Genomic DNA, 19,727 nt, shown 5'->3' on the forward strand with positions numbered 1-19,727 from the left:
CTGTAACACAAATAATGGAAAACAGCCAGAATCTGGAGACAAGTAAAGGTACCCCACAGAAACATTTAAACACCTTGAACTGTTTATTCTTCAAATTTGAAAGATCTACGTAAGTAAACTGGATCAACTAAAGCAGAGAAGATACATAAGATAAACACTGCTGTTATATGTAAACAGTAACTTTATTGAATGATGGCAAAACAAAGTCAGAGTAGGCTTTTTATGATTTGTGCCATCAGCAGGGTGTGTGTGATTTCTTCTAATTTTAAAGGTAATTAAGGCAGGATGCAGGGTTCAGGACAAGCAGCCTATAAGTCTGACATATAAGAATAGTTTGAACCCTATGAGATCTAACTCACCTATGGTAATGAATCTAAACCTTAGCCTTTGCTATCTGAATATATCATCCTCATTTATTTATTTATTTATTTTTGACACTAGGTCAAACTCAGTTTTACTCATTGCAACTAATTTTACAGAGGTCTAGGCTGATTAGCAGAGCATTCAAAGTCTTAACAGTTCCACGTCTTCACTTGAACCCATCCTCACCCCCCTTTTTTGTACTTTTAGCTGTTTATATAAGGGCATTTTAACCACTGTAAACACCTCGTGACAGTCTGGTATTTTTCCTGCCTTACTTAAATCTTGTTAAACCACATTTAAAGAAAAACAGTCTAAATCTGTCTGTTATTAATAACTGCAGACACATAACTAATGTTACATTACTTTGTAGAATTTTAAGGGAAAAAAACCCATCCACGAATTACCACTGACACTAAACTATGAAGATTTCTAATGATTTCTGCAATGTTGTAACTACAGAGGTGGGCAGGCCAATGGAGGGTGGGACTTTGGTGTTTGTCTTGGGAATTTTAGCTCATGTGTCATACCCCATGACAATTACGGATTAACTTACACCAGTTACCATGGTCACTTGATTAACAATCACAATACGTGGTTGTTAATTGAGTGTGTCATAAGCATGTGTCATCAACTATGCTTCTGACACAGCGTTCCCAGTCTGCTGACTGACACACTATCAGTTTCATTGATGTTGATAACAGTATGGCTAAAACCGCCTTCAGTTTAACTTTGATCAGAAAGCGGTCCTGACCACTGGAGTCTCGCAGATGCTGACCTCACTTTGCAGATTTCCTGGGCCACATCATGAACATTGTTAGAATCTGATTTATCACCACAGAAATATAATAAAGATTCAGCGGTTATCATGTAACTAAATAACTCATCCATGTATCTCTAGTTTGCTGGATGATTGCAATGCACTGCTTACAGGAATCTTAAGAAACTACCTTGAACAACTAAAACCACAGCTTGCAAAATTATAGGTAAATATTTAACTATGTAACTACTATAACTATTTATTTATAATTGAAAAAATATATTTATCTATATGTACTTCTGCATCCAAAGTTTTATAAATCACTTTCCATCCTGTATTAAAACTTTTAAAGTTTTAATACTGGATTTTATATTTCAGTAGCTCTCTGGCATGCTCATAAAAATGATGGATGAACTATGAACCCAGGTCTTTATGAACACTAGACACGCTTTGGCTTCAACATTTTTACTGGTCTACTGCTGGTTAGTTTCTTATTGAATTTCTATTTCTTTATCAGTTTAACTTCTGTGCTTCACATAAAGCATGTCTTTCTTACATCCGCAGGTTGAATTATATTAGGATTACAAATGTCCTTTTTGATAAAGCATATAGTTAGGGCAGGATCAGGTGACCCTGATTCTTGCCTTAGAATTGGCTTAGGCTTCCAACGATGCATTACTGTTTCTTCTTCACTGTGTGTTTACACACCTACATTTAATTCTGCATTTAATCATTAGTTAATATTAAACTCTGGATCTCCTCCACAGTCTGTCTTTTGTCCTGTTTCTCTTCCCTCACCCCCAATCTGTCACAGCAGATGGTCACCCCTCCCCAAACCTAGTTCTGCTAGAGGTTTCTTCTTGTTAGAAGGGACTTTTCCCTTCTCACTGTTGCCAAGTGTTTGGTGAAAGGGGGTCATTTGATTGATGGGATTTTCTCCGTGTTATTGTACGTTCATTACCTTGCAGTATAAAGTACCTTGAGGCAACTGTTATTATATTTGGCACTACATAAATGAAATTGAATTAAATCAATTTTACAAAGTGTCACAGCTATAACGTTTGTGGTAGTCTGAGTATCTTGACTTGACTTTACTACCAGTAAAACAGGAGTAAATACAACAGAGCACAGGTGGGTTTGCAAGATAAACAACTGGAACTCAAGAATTAACTGGTTAATAAACTGGTTGAAAAACCATTCGCAAATGGTCTTTAGGTACAAAAGTTTGATTGCTGCTTTCTGCAGCAGTGAAGTTTGTTTCCTCAGAATGTGGGTTAACTCCCCAGTAAGGACCAGAAAAACCTCCCACCAACTTCCTGTCTTTGCAAAGTACTGTGATTGGGCTTGGCTTCCATTAGGCAGGTTATTTTCCAGCTGGTAAAAGGGGGAATGGACAAGGCAGGTACGTGGATTAGTCCAGATTCTCCAGAGAGGAACACAGGAAATGAAAGGCAGGTGAGTGTCTCACAGGTTAAACCCAAGCAAACAGTTCATAATTGCACTAAACCCCCTAAATAACAGTACCACAAAAACTGTTTAACAATCCGGTCCTGAGCAGCACTCTGAATTTAAATAATGAGGATGATCACTCAGGTGTACAACAGGTGTGCTTGCTCTGGGTTATCAGACACCACATCCACTGCTGTAAAGGATTGGTTAATCACCATTCACTTGCACAGAGGGGAGAGAGAAAAAGCAGGTGCCATACTAAGACAGGGTGAACCATTTCTATTTATTTATTTAACTGTATGTATTGTGTTTATACTTTTATGTTTAATTTTAAATCACCTGGAAGTTAAAGAATGGAAAAATGGTTAAATTACGTGAAGTTCATTGCATGAGCCGTATGAAACAAGGTTGGTGAAATTTAGGGGAAAGAAACTGTAGATATTGTCTTAAATGAATGTGCATTGCAATGTTGGTATCACATTTTTTATTAATTTATTATTTATATTTTATTTATTTATCCTGCTTGTGTACGCTTTTTGTGTTTTATTTGACAGTATTTGTTTTTTATCATCTGAGTTCATTCATGTTAACTGACACATGGTTATGAAAAATATTTATTGTTCCTCCAGCAAGACCGTAAAAAGCGAAGAAAAAAAATCTATTTCTCGTTTCTTTGACGTCATTTGAGCGTCTCCGCTGGGGCTCCGCCTTGAACTTCTAATCCACCAATGAGTGATCGGGAAACTGTGAGTGCGGAAGCAAACCCGGAAACGTCACAAATCAAAACAAAACAGGACACGTCGGCTCTGTCACGCTGAAGTCCACTTTTAGCTGGGCTTTAATTAAATGCATTCCAGTGGATCTGAAGCCGCAGAATTGCTCAGTTTGTTTAAAAAATCGTTTACATCCCTCCGACTATCGCTCTTAAAAGTATAAATGGAGACGGACAAAGGTGTGGTTTTGGCAACAGAGAGATATGGCAGTGCAGAATCCTGGAAGTATGTATCAAAAGATGGAGTGATGGAGAGGAGGAGAGATGGGAGTGAAGGTCACTCAGGAGGAAACTCGGTTTTTGGAGTTTTTAAAGTAAGGCACAAGTGAACTTAATTGTGCTTACGCTAACTGCAAACATCAACCTGAAGTTTGAACTTTTCATTTCAGAGCGTCTTTCTGCCTCAAGGTTATCCAGAGAGTGTGAGTGATGATTATCTGCAGTACCAGTTCTGGGATACAATGCAGGTACAGTGGGTAATACAACAGGGATAGTTACATATCTGTGACATTAAACCCCTTCAGTCACGCTCTTCCTCCTCTCTCAGGCCTTCTCCAGCTCCCTGTCAGGGACTCTCGCCACTCAGGCTTCCCTCAGAGGTGTTGGTGTTGGAAACCAGGAGGCCACCGTAGCTGCAGCCACTGTTACCTGGTTATTAAAAGGTGGAAAAATACTGTACATTTACATTAACCCTGCACAGCTCGTGCTGACCTCACTGGTGTTTCGATAACAAACAAATGTGTCTCCCTGCAGATGGGACTGGCATGTTGGGAAGAATCCTCTTCGCCTGGCAGAAAGGGTAAGGCTTATATGAGAAGATCTAACCCAGTGTGCAAAAGCAAATACTTTAGATTCTACAACTGTGGCCACTGATGATAAATTTTTTTAAAGTGCATAAAATTCAGTGCTTTAAGGAAATTTAAGGAAGTGATTCTATCAGTATTTCCTTCAATGCCATTTGCCAGTCTTTTCTCATATATATATATATATATATATATATATACACACACAACACTGGCTTTTAGAATTGGCTTTTGTTCTGATAGAAATTATGTTCAAAGTAAGTTTCTTCGTCTTTTTCCAGGAGTAAGCTGGACTCTGAAGCAAAAAAATGGAGGTATGTGATAAATGTGTAAGACAAGTCATTCCAGTCACCACAGGAAACCCATTTGAGTTTTGTTTGTTTTTTAATTCCCAATTAGACTTTTTGCTGATGTGCTCAATGACATTGCCATGTTCATGGAAATACTGGCTCCTTACTTTCCTGCTTGCTTCACCTTCATTGTGTGCACTGCAGGGATATTCAAGGTAACAAACAAACAAACAAAAAACAGGTTAATTCTGTTCAAAATTATTTAATGTACACCACAATTTAAAAGGCTATTCCCATTGCTAAATAGGTGATATAAAAATGAAATTCCTGTCTAGTTGACCAAGGACAGCCCAGGTGCAAGGATGCAGAAAAAGTATAAAACGTTACGTTGCGTTATCTTGCATGTCATCCATTTGTGTTTGTCTTCTCCAGTCTATTGTTGGAGTGGCAGGTGGTGCGACCAGAGCGGCTCTCACTGTTCATCAGGCCCGCAGAGACAACATGGCTGACATCTCTGCCAAAGACGGCAGTCAGGTAGCTGCCACTTCCTACTTTCATCACACTGTGTATCATCAAGCTAACCAACGTGAGCAGTTTTACACTGTTCATTGTCTACATGTTTTCAATCTTTCAAATGTACCAGGATGGAAACTTAATGTGATGGTAATTAGAAAAGGATATATTCTGTATACAATATTTTGGTGTGGCACAAGAAAGAAGCACAAAAAGCCCTTTAATGGTAGTTTTAAGTTTAAACCAGGTAAAGCACGTTTGATTAATAATAACAGCAACATTTCAGGTCCCTGCTACTGAAGCAGATACATTTTATTATGTACACAATGTTTATCTCCAGAGACACACAGTAAAAAACAGGTAATTTGTAGCAAATCTGTAAAGCCATCATAACATCATCATCTCTGTGTTTTCCTTTAGGAGACTTTAGTGAATCTGGCCGGACTGCTGGTCAGTCTGATACTCATTCCCCTCGTCACTGATAATCCAGTGTAAGCTTTGCTATATTTCAAATACTAATTATATTCTTAACGGGTCAGTTTACCCTAAAAACATGTTTTTCCTCCAGCCTGCAATGCTGTTTATGATTGTTTTGATGTGAGGTTCTAGTTTTGGAGAAAAACTTTTTTTTTTCTTGGCACTTTGAGCCTTCAAGGTGATTGTGGTACAGTTTTATTATATTATAAGACAAAGTGGACATTTCCTTAGCTGGTACTTCCAAACCCAGACAAAATGATCTAGAAGGATCGAGTCAAGTAAATTTGACTTAAACGACTGCACAGCAAGTAAAGTTATCAAAGGAAAAAAAAATAAAGAAGAAGAAGAACAAAAAAAATGATAATCAAAGTATAGGATAATAAAAAAAATAGTAATAGTAAATAATGAGGGTGAACTGTTGCTTTAGAGTGTTTCATGCCTCTAACATTACCCACCTCAGTCTCTTTCTCCCTTTCTGTCTTGTTTAGATTGACTCTCTGCCTCTTCTTCCTCTTCACCGTGCTTCATCTTTTTGCCAACTACAAGGCTGTGCGTTCAGTTGTCATGGAAACCTTCAACGAAGCACGGCTTTCTATCGTACTGCAGCAGTACCTGAAGGACAAACAAATCCTGAGTCCACCAGAGGCCAATCAGAGAGAACCAGTTTTCTTTGGTAAGAATTAAGTTTTTTGTGCTATCACACTGGCAGGATAGAGTCCTGTGTCGAGTCATTGTAAATCTTATTAAGTTGTCTTCTGTTTTGCTTTTGATTTTGTTTTAGAGTTTGGGCAAACTGTGCCGATAAAGCTTGGAGTGAGGCTGCAGGAGATTGCACAGAGGTGATTTCAAAACTTGGTTTGCACGCATTTAAATGTTGCAGTAGCAATGAAAATATGCAGGGGAAGAGTGAGACAAGGAGGAAAAATCCAGAACAGGGAAGTGTTTATTAAATAGTTAAAGTCAGACACTGAAAAGCTGCTTTTACCACCCAAAGAAAAAAGAAATAAAAAACACGACAAAACCCAAATGTTGGTCACTTCAGATGACAGAGCTAAGTCGAGATTTTAGATCTGAAAATTATCTTATTTCTGAGATACTATCCTGAAAGTTTTTACTTATGGACACCAAAAAAAAATTAATTTCAGTGGTAGAAACAAGACACAGTAGTCAGCCAAACCCTCTCTAAACGTTCATTTCTCAAATTACATGTTTTCGATTCTCTTCCTTGCGTCTTAGTTCGTCACACCAATGCAAGTGGAGGAAGCAAAGAAGAAGAAGGCTTTTCTCATTTCATGTGCCTCCTTGTCTCTTCTGTCCACCTTCCTCTGACCCCCAAATCAGTCTGTCTTAAATCACACACAGAAACCGTGACGGGCAGAAAGTTTGATGATCTTAAATAACTGAAACAGTTTATGGATAAAAACGATGAGCTGTTTAAAGATTCCTCCTCCTGCCACAGTTTGTGTATTCCAGCTGTGAGCCACTGGTCTGTTATATGTTGAAGTTAAAAACACTTCGGAAACATGTCATAAAACTAAAAGGAATTTCATTATCGTTCTGCTCATTTTGCAGCCCAGAAGATCTTGAGTTGGCTTTGAAGGAAAACAGCATGCCTTACCTGTTAGGAGTCAGAAATGGTATGCTGTCTTCCACCCATGCAAAGAAAAGCAGCATGTTTACATACTTGGAAAGTTATTTTTAAACCTCCTGTCTTTCTCGCAGGCTGTGTATGTGTTTGTTTGGGACCAGAAGCTTCAGTGAGTGACGAAATCAGAGCGATGTGCCAGGCGGTAGTACTCGGCAACATGCTGAGCTCGTCAAACTCCAGAGAAGCTACAGGGGCTGCACCGAAACAGCAAAGTGAGCCTCTACCTCTTTCCATGTTTAACTGTTTAAATGTGAAGAACTGTAAAACTTCCTCTTTTCTTTTTAGAAGGTCACTGGGAAATGGTGCACAAGAGTCACAAGCTGATGGATGCCATTTTCAATCCATTACTTAAGGGTGAGCACATGCAAAACTGCTTTAACTTACCAATCATCCTCTCTGATTCCTTTAGTGGAAGCATGATTCTGGAAATGTAACCTTCAGGTGCTGAAGCTGCAGGATGGGACATGAAACGAACCCTGATCGACTGGGATGAGTGGAGAGTCGAGTGGAAAACAAAAAGCAGCTGAGAAGCTTTAAATAAACAAAGGTGTTTTTAAGTATGCCTGATTTGATTCATTTAGCTGCCCCAACTCTCCAGAGAAAAATAGTTTATATGTTTACAAGAATAATATTTTATTTATTTTTATATTTTAAGTAATTAAAAAAAAACCCCAGCAGATCACCACGGAGAAAATGAGCTTGGAGCTTTTTTTGTGTGGGTATTTTGAAGAAAATATCAAAGTATAGATGCAAAAACAAAACGGTAGGGAAGGGGGCGGTATTAAACTGCCTTAACCAATCAAGGCACAACAAAGAAGAGGGAGCAACAACATCCGGTGCAAAGCGGATATGTCAAGTTCGAAACATCGTTGAGTAAAATTATAATTTACTACTAGTACGTAAACACAAAATAATAATAATAATAATAATAATACTTGAAGTTTTCTAACATGCCACAGGGCTATTTCTTACTTATTGTTCTTAACTTTGTTTTTTTTGTCATTTAAAAAAAAATTTAAAAAGTAGATTAAAATATAAGTGAATTTACAAAATGAGACAAAAATCACTATAAGAGTAAATGTAAACATAATAGATACATAATTCAGTCCTCTCAGTCAATTTTAGTCTTAGTGAATTGTGGCTGTGTTTTAAAGTACATATATATATTTTTTAATGCCTAAATTCAATTTATTACATTACATACAGTAAGACAAGTGATTTTATGGACATATCTTTCTGGGGAAACCACAGTTGCTGAACGATAACACGAAATTGTAGACTTAACCCCCAAAAAGAAAAAGCTATTAGTTTAGGAGATCATTTCAAAGAAATATCACATTTATGGATCCAGCAAATTAATTTTCTGTAGTTTTCACCATATGGTTAAACATAATCTCAATATCAGGAATTTTCACAAATACCACGATTTTTGAAAAAACAAAAATCATATTAATTATCAATCCTAAATATTATTAATTTTTAATGATAAATGTAAAAAAAAGTACATATTTCTAAGGAAGAATAAATGCGACCTTTATTTTGAAATGTCCTTCCGGATGTTGAAGTGTCCAAATTGTTGTTAGCTGGAGACGTTTCTCATACAACTTTAGCGTTAGCAACAACAAAATCGGTTTTTGTGGTTCCAACTTGACCGAAATTTGACCATAAATGGGGAGATATACGTGTGCCTACAACTGCGACACCTCGAGCGATCCAGACGTAAAGTTTTTTAAGTAAGTTTTCGACAATAGCGCTGGTTTTTGGTTAAACTAAACCAACAGACAGCTAGAAGCACGTTTGTAAAGTAACAGTGGCTGACAGAACTAGGCTTGTATCAGTGTTAAGACTCAAATTTTCCACCTTTTCTCAACATTTTAAGCCCACATAATTAGATCTTTTTCTGTATACATGGGAGTGCAGTTCGGAGTGCACCTGGAAAAGTTACCGAGACGTGTACACAAGCTCACTAAGCAAAAAGAGGGCATAAACAAATAAAGTTTATCACTGTACATTTTGCTGCAGCATTATTTTTTTTTTATGCAGTTGCAATAGAGGGGTTTTATTCACACTAAATTCTAAGTCAAATTGTTTGAGAACCACTTGTGAGCTGTGTGCTGTAGGAGTGACTTAAGGGTTTAAGGTGCTGGTGGGAGTGTATCAGGGATCAGCCCTGAAGTCCTTCTTTCAGCAACAAACATCATAGTCCATAGTTCATGGACTGTGATGCAGGGAACATTGTGACCTATACTGACAGTAAGGAACAGGTGTGAAGATGTGGACTTCAGAGAGAAGAGAAATGAGAGGGATACAGGTGTGATACTGCAAGAAGTAGAGGTACTGAAGATAGATGAGTTTACATACCATCCAAAACAATAGACAGTGCATAAAAGAGGTGAAGAACAGAGTGGAGTGGGTGGAGACAAGTGTCGGGTGATTTTTATTTTATTTTATTTATTTATTTTTTGACAGGATAGCAACAAGGGTAAAGGGGAAGGTTTACAAGATGCTAGTGAGACATGTTATCATTTATGGTTTGAAAATGGTGGCACTAACAAAAAGACAGGAGGCGCAGTTTGAGATGTTAAGATTTTTATTGTAAATGAGCAGGATGGACAGGATTAGAAATGAGTATGTCAGAGGGACAGCTGAGGTTGAGTGTTGGGAGACAAAGTTAGAAAGCTGCATTTTTAGATGGTTTGGACATATGCAGAGGAGGGACAGTGGATATATTGGACAAATGATGCTTAACATGGAGCTGTGGATTTGGTAAAGGAGAACATACAGAGGGTTGCTGTGACAGAGGAGGATGCTAAGCATAGGTTGAGATTGAGGCAGATGAACTGCTGTGGCGACCCCTAAAGGCAGCAACTGAAAAAAGAAGAAGAAAAAAGACCACTTAAGATCCTCTAAATTACATCTATGAGACAAAAATACTCCAGATTAAGATCTTTAATAGTAAATTATGCTCTTATTATTATGTTTTTCTGTTGTTTAAGTTTAATTATCTAGCTTACGTTCAGTATATCACGCTGGAAATACTGAGTGTTATATTACATATCATAATTAGTTTTAACAGAGTTAGTCAACAGGTAAAATTTACTGAACTCTACACAATTTTTAGTGAGTTACTTTTCACACGGGAAAAAAATGTTTTCTGTGTGTGCATGCAGGTTTCCCCTGTACAACCCCCGAAAACTTAAAAAATGGGTACTGAACATGAAGTGGAAGGACTGGACGCCGACTCGCTTTTCTGTTCTGTGCATCAATCACTTTGAGGAGCAGTACATTGACAAAACGGGCAAAAGTGTGACACTTCGGGAAGATGCGGTTCCCACCATATTTACACCGACTGACAACACACAGAAAAAGAAGGTCTGTGTGTATCATAGATAATTGTTGGCATCATTTAGAAATAAAACATTTGTGAAATATTTAAAGCTGCATAATGAAACTCCTCCTGTTTTTCTGCTTAAACCTCAGCGGCTTTTTAAAAATAAAGGTGTTGTTACTGTCTCCTTGATACAGGCTGCCATTAACCCGAGACGTAAACGACACAAGGTGAGCTGACCCAGACAGTTAGCTTTTTATTGTTTAATGTTATTCATTTTTCTAAATGCATTACGTGTTGTTTATTTTATTGTGAAAGCAGCAACCTGGTGCTAAAAGCTCAGAGAAGGATTTGGCTGCATCTGCAACATCAGCTCTCCCTGCAACAGACGACAGTGTCCGGGCCAAAGAACCCAGCCAGACAGACCAAGAGACATCTGGGTATGTAACTACACACAAGGAGACGTTTACTGTCCTAGTCCTCTTTCCATAAATCAATAATAAGCAGTAATGCTTCAGTATGCACAGTACGGATGCCCTTCATGAGGGATTTGTGTCTCTTCCTTGGTATCTTTCACTTTTTAGGCAAATGTGTGAACAGCTACACTATGGAGCCAGTTTCTTAAATCATTAATTATACGTCTAATAAGTCAGTGTTTACAGTTTGAAGACTGCCATTAGCTTCTTGTGCATATTTGCTTGTTAATTATTAATAATACATTTATTTGTAAAGTGCATATTTACAAAGTGCTTAACCGTTTGAATAAAACCACACATTAAGGATAAGTGTACATAATTAAACATGCAGTTAGTCTTACATTCATTCCTGCATACACACATTCAAAGAACCAAGGGCCAAAAACAACAGTCAAACAATTAAGGAAAAGCGGAGTTATGAAGCGTCACTGAAAACCAACCATAAAAAATTCAGCCAACCTGATAAGCTGAGGAAGGTTTAGCAGTGGCAACCTCAAAAGCATTATTACCTCTGGTTTTAAAGTAAAGACGTAAAACAGTTAAAAGACCTTTTCAGACCCAGATGACCCTCTTCAGTCTAAGCAGATCTGCTGTATAGGTAGGAGCCAAGCCATGTAGGGCTTTATATGTTATCAATAACATTTTAAAATGAAGAAAGGTTTAATTTTTGCAGTGTTTGTTCAATAAAGGAAACAAGGCTGGATGAGCTTAGAGATCAAAATTTAGATTGTGGTAAATAATATTAGCAGCATATTCCATATTATTCTCTAAAACCAACTTCCTCCTGTTCTCATCGCTCCTTAATTCACTAAATCTGCAACTTTTTTGTTATATATTTGCTGAGCTTTTAACATTCACACATGCTCCATAATGAGGTTATGAGAAATAGTTTCTAGGTGTCACAGATTGATTCAGTTATATTCCACTGTATATTTATAGTGACCGTGTAGTTTGGGGAAAGAAAGCCATATTGCTGACCAACTTGTAGTCTCGAGTTTAGTTTTAGTGCACTTCTTATCGTTCACACAGGTGTACTTAAAAGTGCTGCCTTGTAGTCATAAGCTACACATTCAAATATGCACATAAATTCTGAAAACAAAGCATTTTTCTTTGCGTGGTTTTGATGCTTGATATTTATTTGCTGAGAAAAATATTTGTTTTGTGCTCAGTGAGGGACATTTAAGATTTGTTAGAAGTTTTAGAAGAAAAGCAAAAGATTAAAAAGGATAAAAGGACTAAACATGTTACTTCTGACTAGTCAGTTTCTCTCAGAGGTATAAAAACAATCTGGTTTGTCAGCTGCTACCTGCTGAAAGATTGTGGCTCATAAATGTCTTTATAGAAGCAGTTAGCATTATACAAACGCCTCAGATTTTAAATTGATATATATTTAATGCAGAAGCCTAAAGACCACAGTAATCTTGCAAAAAGGTTGTTTTGGATGGTACAGTTTGCAGGTATAACACAATGTCAAACCTAAGTTGTTGTTTTTTTCTTTTAAAAGCTGATAAAAGCATTTAAGATGACATTTTCCTGCTGTACACGCATTTAAAAACAAATTTACAGTCATGGTGGTTTGCTGTATTGGTCCATTGGAGATCTGCCCACTGGTTAGGTCACTAAACCAGTTTTCAGACCTAACCAAAGGTCTCCTTGGGACTTGTTGTGTTGGCAAAGATGACTTTCTGGTCGATCACAGGTTTTCTCTTGGAAAAAGATAAAATCAAATCAAACACCAGAGAGGTTTCTTTGGTGCTTCTCCTTCATAAATTTAAAATTTTTCCTGTTCTTTTATTTATTTTGTTAATAATTTCTGTACAGATATATATTATCGTTTCCTTAATGTTTTAACTTTTTTTTTTCTGTTTTAATGATTAGAGATCCCAAAACGTCAGAGAAATGGAGGATTATAATTGATGAAGCACTGATGAAGATCGATTCATTTCCACACTTTTTTCATGGAGATTACTGTGTACCACAGGTAAATGGAATTGTATTTTATACATACTGATCACTGGGATAACTTAAGAGTTTATGTTTAGCTAATCTTATGGCATTTACGGCATATCCGATATGTTTTATCTTGTTGTTTATCTTCATTAGTGCGAGTTAATCTATGTGTGTGTTTCCACCTGCATCAACAGAGTATCCACTGGGCTCCAGATAATAATTTCAGTGTAAGTAGAATATTTTCAGTCTACTGGGGGTGTAATAATTCTCTGAAACTGGATGAACGGATGAACACTAAAACCACAAGCCTGATCACTTGATTGGATCATAAACAAAAAATAAACTTTTATTCTCATATATTTCCAGTTCACCCACTACTGGGACATTTTTAAACAGAATTCACCAGACTAGCTTTAACCAAGGGCTCCACACGGGTATCAGGACACTAAGTGTTGCGCACAATTGTGTCACAGTTTCCTGTCTCTGCTGCATTATTCTTACACCCCTTTAATCTGTAAAGGTTTGTCTTTTATATCGTGGAGCACTTAATTCACCTCCTCTTTTGTCATTTTTACAGCCTGAGCATAAAGACAATGAAAACATTATAGAGGTACGTCTGTTGTACGATTACCTGCAGGTGTTACTCCAAATCCAAACCAGGGTTTTGGGTGGTTTTGTCCTTCTGCCTGATGCATTGTCCTGACTGCAGGTGAAGGAGCCATGGGAGTGGCTTGCTCTGGATGTCCGAGGACCGCTGCCTCAAACAGTAAACGGACACAAATACATTTTGACGGTGACCGACTTCTACTCCAAATGGGTGGAAGCTGTGCCGATGACAGCGTGCCTCCCTTCAGATGTGGCAAAGAACGTCGTGGACATCATTGCGCACTTTGGATATCCACTGAGAATCCTCTCTAGACTGCCTCTTGACATAGTCCACAAAGTGAGCGCGCACACTTGATTAATCTGCCTGGACTGTTTTGCAAAACCTGATTTCATATCAACATCAAAAATGTAGTTGAAGTCTAGAAACTTGCATTTTTTTAAAGTGGCTTATAAATCTGACTTGGAATTAGTGCCTGAAAACCAAACCCAAGGCAGTTAAACCCATGTGTAGTTATTATAGTGACATGCTTTTAATTTAGAAGAGCATATTTAACCTTCACAAGACCAACTCGGCAATCATATAATGCATAAAGAGAAGCTAATATACTCCTCCTTATTTTCTTTCACACATATACTGTTGTGGTTTGTTCCAAATGGGTAACAGTTTTGTCTTGTGGTACTTGCATGAATACAGTTGTTTTTTTTAGAGTTCCAGTATAAAAATATGGTGCTGAGAATGAAACTTTATCTATTCTGTGAGATGTCATGATAATTAAATGCTAATGAAATAATATTGGTTTTATTTTTGTTAAATTAAACATATACTCTGAATTGTCCAGTATAACATGTTATACTGGAAATGAGTTACCACCAGCTGAAAAAGCCCTTTGTGTCTTCCAGCTCATAATATAATGCATGATACTTTTTTTTGTTATAAACTAATGTTATAGTGTGTCCTCATTGTCCAGTTTCACACAACTGTATACTGTGTGAATGTCTTCCCGATGACAGATCAACCGAGAACTGAAAGATCAGCTGAAGGTTGCTGTTGCTCTTGTGGTCTATCATCAGCAGACGGGCATCGCAGATATGATCACACCACAGCTGATAGACAGGTCTGTAAAAAGCCAGGGTGTGCTAATATTTGTTTTTTGTAACATTTTATAGTCTAGTTATGCCTTCATACCTGTAGTCTTGTTTCCTTTTGTCCTTTTCCAGATTCTATTAATTTTACCAAAATACATTTTGTCATTTGGATGACCTACAAAGTTCATTCTCTTGTTGTTGCAGGTGAAAACTTGTAGCTTTTAACACAGGATTAAAACACTTAGGTTATTAATAATATCACGAATGTTAAAGTCTCTGAAGTTTTCTGTTACCATATTGGTTTTGCAGTGAATAGTTTTAGATGCATTCGTGCTTTTAGGGCAGTTATAACTGTGCATGCACCAATAAATCAGGCAAACCTCAGTATCTGTTTGTTAAGTGGTGATGTAACAGGATTATTCATAGTGAGTCATTCAAACCACACAGGAACATGTTTTAATGCATTGTGTTGTTGATGGATCATCTCTGAAATATAGTCCGTTTTCATCATCTTCTTCCTACCAGATGATAGTGGGAGACCCTCAACGTGAACTTTTATTGAGAATAGTTTTATCCAGATCTGTGCTAATAGAATTTTGTCAACTTCAGATGGAAATTAGCTCTTCTTTACTTTTGGATGTCTGGACATGAAACTTTATTGAAACAGCGGTAACGCTCATGTTATTGGAGCTGAAAGAGTCTGGACAATTTTGAACTCTCTGTGGATTCTCAGTACTTGTTTTGTTGGGAGCTAAAGGAATATTTGAACAACAATTTTCTGCTGATGATGTAGTTGTCTTTTATAATAGTATTTATGTTTTTTTCTCAATGAGATAAAAGGGAATAAATAACACCAAAAATATAAAATATCTGGCACCTATGGACCAAACTGTTATTACAAACAATCGGCGCATAATACCTGGATGTTCTGTCATCATAGTAACATCTCAGTGCTGTAATGTTCCTAATCAAACAGGATGGTGAACGATCTAATAGAGGAGCATGCAGCTGACTGGGATGTTTACCTGCCTGCCAAAGTGTTCAGTCTGTGCTTCAAAGAGCATTCAGAGACCGAGGAGAGGCCTTTCTCAGTGCTCTGCTGTAAGGGAATAGAGCCTGTTCAATTCCCCAGAGAACTGGATGTAAGTGTAGGTTTTAAAATTTGAGTTCTAATAAATCTTTAATAAATCTTACAGGTAAAGTAAAATGACTTTCTGTGTAATCCATTTTTTCACAGTTTCCACTTTCCAAGATCCGAGAGAGTGCCTTTGTGGTTAGATAGAAGTTTATTCGGTGAGTTTTATGTGGAGTTGTGCACCACACTGTAATATAATATTCTGTATTTTACTGTTGTTTGGAACTGTGTGAAGCATATGGGGCATTTGTGGAATATATCACTGGGATTAGGTAATCTATAGCAATTATTCAGGTTTATATTTTCTCTCGGTTAGATTATTGAGGTGTTCTTTTAACAAGCATCAGAAATCAGTTGAACGACTTCAAATCCAGCAGTGAGACGTCTTAAAATATTATGCCAGTTTTAGTGACACTACACTGTGTTGTTTTAAACTGACTTAGCAGTGATGTTCAACTTGTCTCAGTTTTATTTTCAGGTCACTTTAATTGGAAACAAACTGGAGCTGCTTTAGCAGCAAACCAGGGAAGAAGAACGTGTTCAGTCCTGGAGGTATTCGTTCTGGTGGAAACCCTGATGAATGGACCGGGATGTTCTAGTACTGAGTTCTGTGGAGAGGATTTGTTGATGAAGCTGTGCATTTCGACAGCATTTTCCACTTTGTCTGCGATACACTGAGATGCTCCACCTATTTTTCATTCGCAAGTATTTTTGGATGTAGTATTTTAATTCAGTTTTTTGCTGTAGCACTGCAGCAAAATGTCTTGCTTAAAATATGTAGCAGCATGTCTGCAGTGTTGAGACTGGAACAAGCTAAATGTAGGTTAGGAAGGCGAGACAGTTTTCTGAGCCATAGGAGACTGATCAGTATAGCATTATTATTTTTATGACTTCAAGCAGTTCAGCCACCTCCACTGGTAAGGTTTAGGCTGCTGATCGTTGATGTTTTCTGTTTGTAAAAAGGTAAAAGATGCCAATAAACTTTATTTAAATATCATTTTTAATCACTAGTGAATAGTTTTTGTTTATTGACTATCCATGTTATTCTTATCCAATCTGGGGGTTCTTGAGGCCAACTCAGCTACCTTAAGGTGAGAGAGGGGTACACCCTGGTTGCCAGCCTATCGCATGATAACACAGAGAGACGGACAACCATTCATACTTACAATCTCACCTACAGCCAATTTAGACTCGCCAGTTACCCGATGCATGTCTTCAGACTGTTGGAGTAAGAGGACCCAGACTGGAAAAAAAACAGTAAAACTTTTTTTTTTTTAACAATAATTTCACAAACAGCTGATTTACAAGTTTTCCAAGAATCAGTTGACGAGCCTACAACTCACTTCTGCTATTCTTATTTTACAGTAAAGAGAAGTGTGTGTTTTTCTGTCGCACTGTTTTTAGACACTGCTGACTCCTGAGGGTCAAGACAGAAAACCAAACCTCAGCTGTTGTCAGGTCAGTCATCCCACTCATCTCTGAGGGAAGGAAGGCGTGATGAAACAGTTTAAAAGGTGTCGATGTTACAAAACTTTACTTGTGTTGAATCCAAAAGGAGGAAGCTTCTTGCGAGATCAGAAAAAATCTGAAAAGAAATTAAGATTTCCTTGACCTACCCCAGATCTCAACAAAATAGATGAGTTCATTTATAAATATCCAGAATAAATATAAATATTTTATAGATAAACACACACACAATCTTTGCACTTATAAAATTAATTTTGTATTTGAACACTATTCCCATCTGCTAAAAACAGTATTTTTAATTCTAGTGACTGCTAAAACTATCAGCTGTAAAATCATCTACTAATCTGTCTGCTAACCATCGATGGCAGGGGTATCAAACTCAAGGCCCAGGGACCAAAATCTGGCCAGCAATGACTCCAACCTGGCCCACAGGTTAGCTTTGAACAATATTCAAGCAGGCCACTCATTTTAAGCTTTTAACCGTGCTTTTATAAGATTTACAACTTTTCATGCTGATAAGGACCTCACCCATTCATACTACACCAAAGTAATTAAGTAACAGATAAACCGTTAAATGGCAGAGTTCCTGTTTCGCCCCACTTACTATGGAAATTTCTGATTTTTTGTGAATTAACAAAAGCATTGTTTTATTTTAAATTTTAATTTTCCACATTTATTTAAGCCCAGAGTTTCAGTATTCATGCTCACGTGTTGACTTTTGCAAAACAAAACGTCTCAGTATGTGGGGAAAAAACGTGGTGCAATCCTTTATAAAACGGGAGCTCCGATTAACTCTGATAATTTAAGCAGTTATGAAGAGAAATAAGACATTCAGACAGATATTCTCCTGTTGCATTAGTTTGTGCATGCACAGAGTGACGGCGCTGTGCGCGCTGCCCTCAGCTGGTGGATGGTGGAGTTAAAGCGGTGGCTGTCTGATGCTGCTCTGAGCTCATAGTTGTCGTTGTGCAGTGCAGTTTTTCTCCCCACTGTGTGCAGCCAACCGCAAGAAATGGTGAGTGAGGAAAACACATACAGAATATAGTGGCCTGTTGACTACGAAAAACCGACTTTAGGTCAGCCGGCAAACCCTCCCCAGAGCGGTAAAATGCCTGATTTGAGCAGCTAAGCTGGTCACAAAGCAATCACTCAGACGAATGTCTTTGTTTAGCTAACCTTTGCTAGCATTGGCTAGCTTCTCCTGCGTTAGTCAATACAGTATCTCATGGTGGCTCGTTGCTCTATACTCTTCAAGTTGATAGCAAGTTAAGCACAGTGGGGTCCGATCAATGTGAACGAACTGACTGTTGTTCGAGATAAATCATCCAAATTTTTGTGGCTCAAATAGCCATCTAGCCGCACAAAAGCTAACTGGCTAAAGTTATCAGCTAACGCTGCCATGTATGTAACTTAGATAAAAAATGGTTGTTTAGCGTGAGCGGGGCTTGTTTTAAAAGTTAGAGGAGTTGAAACACAAACTGTCAACTTTATAGTTCAAGTCTGTGAAAACAGTTGATCGAGGAAGCCGCTACAGCTGGCGTTAACAGATGGCTGAAGCTTTGGTTAAAACTGCCTTAGCTAAGCTATGTGTCACTGCGGCTATTTAAAACGTGAGGTGTAGAGAAGTGACTTGGCTTACTCATAAAGTTACCAAAGTGTTCCCACACAGAATAACCTGGTTAAGCAGAGACTGTTTCAGTTTATAAACGCCCATCTACCGTCTGTTTGTTTTGCTCAAACTTTAACCAGCTTTTTCTCACGTGATAAATCTATCTGGTGATGGCACTGGACACGTTCTGTAGGCTCAACAGAGATGAGCAGTATCTGATATAAATGCTCAGAAAACAGAATTGAGCTTAATTCAGTAAGACAGGACGTGTGTTTCTGAGAATCAGGGTTACAGTGTGTATCACTATCATCACTATCTGATTTTCTCCTGTCACTTCATCTCACTCCAGGATGTGTTTCTAATGATCCGACGTCACAAGACGACCATCTTCACAGATGCCAAAGAGTCAACCACAGTCTACGAACTGAAGCGCATCGTGGAGGGCATTTTAAAGAGGCCACCTGAAGATCAGAGGCTTTATAAGGTGAAATAAATTACCTGGAAACCTTGTTAATAGTATTTTTTTAACCTTACAATTTTATACTCTAAGCAATGTCTCAAAAAAAGATTGTTAATCAAAATAATAGCTGGAGCTCTAATACCTGTCCTTTATTCACTTGACAAAGCTGTTCTCACAAAACGTGAATCAAAGTTTTCTTTTGTCACTTGAAGTCTCCCCTGAATGTTTAGCCCTAGCAGTCAGCGGACAGGAGCAAACTTATCATTTATAACTAAAATCAAGTGACAGTAACATATTTTCAGAAATTAGAAGGAAGTCCTACATTTCCTCAAGCCCCCCCCCCCTTTCCCCTCTCAATGTAAAAGTGAAGTTGAGTCAATGTCAATTACAAAAAGCTTGTCCTCCATTTCAGTTTGTCAGGAAAGTCTAATCTTTCATTAAAAAAAAAAAAAAAAAAATCAAAGTTTTTACAAAGTTTAAATATTTTTACTTTGGTTCAGGTTCTATCTGAACACATCATTGGGCTTCCTTTTTTTCC

The 19,727-nt window shown here is 37.6% G+C and overlaps 3 protein-coding genes across 11 annotated transcripts in view; all 3 read left to right on the forward strand.

The window, feature by feature from the left end:
- Positions 1 to 2,470: 2,470 nt before the first annotated feature.
- rusf1 (RUS family member 1) lies at positions 2,471 to 7,624 on the forward strand. 6 transcript variants are annotated; one of them, XM_005726239.2, is made up of 14 exons: positions 2,471 to 2,575; positions 3,731 to 3,808; positions 3,889 to 4,003; positions 4,095 to 4,140; positions 4,426 to 4,458; positions 4,544 to 4,649; positions 4,867 to 4,968; positions 5,368 to 5,438; positions 5,913 to 6,097; positions 6,206 to 6,263; positions 6,997 to 7,061; positions 7,147 to 7,284; positions 7,358 to 7,426; positions 7,514 to 7,624. In XM_005726239.2, the coding sequence occupies exons 1-14, from the start codon at positions 2,510 to 2,512 to the stop codon at positions 7,597 to 7,599; spliced, it is 1,218 nt and encodes a 405-aa protein (XP_005726296.1). In that variant the 5' UTR covers positions 2,471 to 2,509; the 3' UTR covers positions 7,600 to 7,624. The 6 variants fall into 6 exon arrangements, with proteins under 6 accessions (XP_005726296.1, XP_005726298.1, XP_005726300.1 ...); XM_005726241.2 differs by lacking the exon at positions 2,471 to 2,575 and adding an exon at positions 2,759 to 2,837; XM_005726243.1 differs by lacking the exon at positions 2,471 to 2,575 and adding an exon at positions 2,766 to 2,819.
- A 1,012-nt stretch (positions 7,625 to 8,636) lies between these two features.
- On the forward strand, positions 8,637 to 16,661 carry LOC102200535 (uncharacterized). 2 transcript variants are annotated; one of them, XM_005726244.2, is made up of 12 exons: positions 8,637 to 8,805; positions 10,243 to 10,444; positions 10,598 to 10,630; positions 10,722 to 10,840; positions 12,755 to 12,857; positions 13,021 to 13,053; positions 13,404 to 13,436; positions 13,536 to 13,769; positions 14,444 to 14,547; positions 15,495 to 15,660; positions 15,756 to 15,811; positions 16,120 to 16,661. In XM_005726244.2, exons 1-11 carry the CDS (start codon positions 8,741 to 8,743, stop codon positions 15,798 to 15,800), a joined length of 1,137 nt encoding a protein of 378 aa, XP_005726301.1. In that variant the 5' UTR covers positions 8,637 to 8,740; the 3' UTR covers positions 15,801 to 15,811; positions 16,120 to 16,661. The 2 variants fall into 2 exon arrangements, with proteins under 2 accessions (XP_005726301.1, XP_005726302.1); XM_005726245.2 differs by having other exon boundaries at positions 16,132 to 16,661.
- A 22-nt stretch (positions 16,662 to 16,683) lies between these two features.
- elob (elongin B) overlaps positions 16,684 to 19,727 on the forward strand; it is a 6,703-nt gene continuing 3,659 nt past the window's right edge. The window contains exons 1-4 of one of the 3 annotated variants that reach the window (XM_005726247.2): positions 16,684 to 16,744; positions 16,834 to 16,910; positions 17,058 to 17,111; positions 19,079 to 19,213. In XM_005726247.2, the coding sequence (XP_005726304.1) occupies positions 16,863 to 16,910; positions 17,058 to 17,111; positions 19,079 to 19,213 (237 nt within the window). In that variant the 5' untranslated portion in view covers positions 16,684 to 16,744; positions 16,834 to 16,862. Of the gene's footprint in view, positions 16,911 to 17,057; positions 17,112 to 17,887; positions 18,136 to 19,078; positions 19,214 to 19,727 lie in introns of those variants that run through there. The other 2 variants (XM_005726246.2, XM_005726248.2) reach the window with 2 other exon arrangements.

This window comes from Pundamilia nyererei, unplaced genomic scaffold (genome assembly GCF_000239375.1).
Source record: "Pundamilia nyererei isolate P.nyererei 1_Seehausen unplaced genomic scaffold, PunNye1.0 scaffold00018, whole genome shotgun sequence".
NCBI classification, from domain to species: Eukaryota; Metazoa; Chordata; class Actinopteri; order Cichliformes; family Cichlidae; genus Pundamilia; species Pundamilia nyererei.

Excerpts from the sequence above, each read along its gene's own strand:
- rusf1 (XM_005726238.2), top strand. The coding sequence starts at position 3,506 with ATGGAGACGGACAAAGGTGTGGTTTTGGCAACAGAGAGATATGGCAGT. Across the intron at positions 4,004-4,094 it reads TGTTACCTGGTTATTAAAAG|ATGGGACTGGCATGTTGGGA; the intron begins GTGGAAAAATAC and ends GTCTCCCTGCAG. Across the intron at positions 4,141-4,425 it reads CTCTTCGCCTGGCAGAAAGG|GAGTAAGCTGGACTCTGAAG; the intron begins GTAAGGCTTATA and ends GTCTTTTTCCAG.
- LOC102200535 (XM_005726244.2), top strand. The coding sequence starts at position 8,741 with ATGGGGAGATATACGTGTGCCTACAACTGCGACACCTCGAGCGATCCA. Across the intron at positions 13,054-13,403 it reads CTCCAGATAATAATTTCAGT|CCTGAGCATAAAGACAATGA; the intron begins GTAAGTAGAATA and ends TCATTTTTACAG. Across the intron at positions 14,548-15,494 it reads ACACCACAGCTGATAGACAG|GATGGTGAACGATCTAATAG; the intron begins GTCTGTAAAAAG and ends CTAATCAAACAG.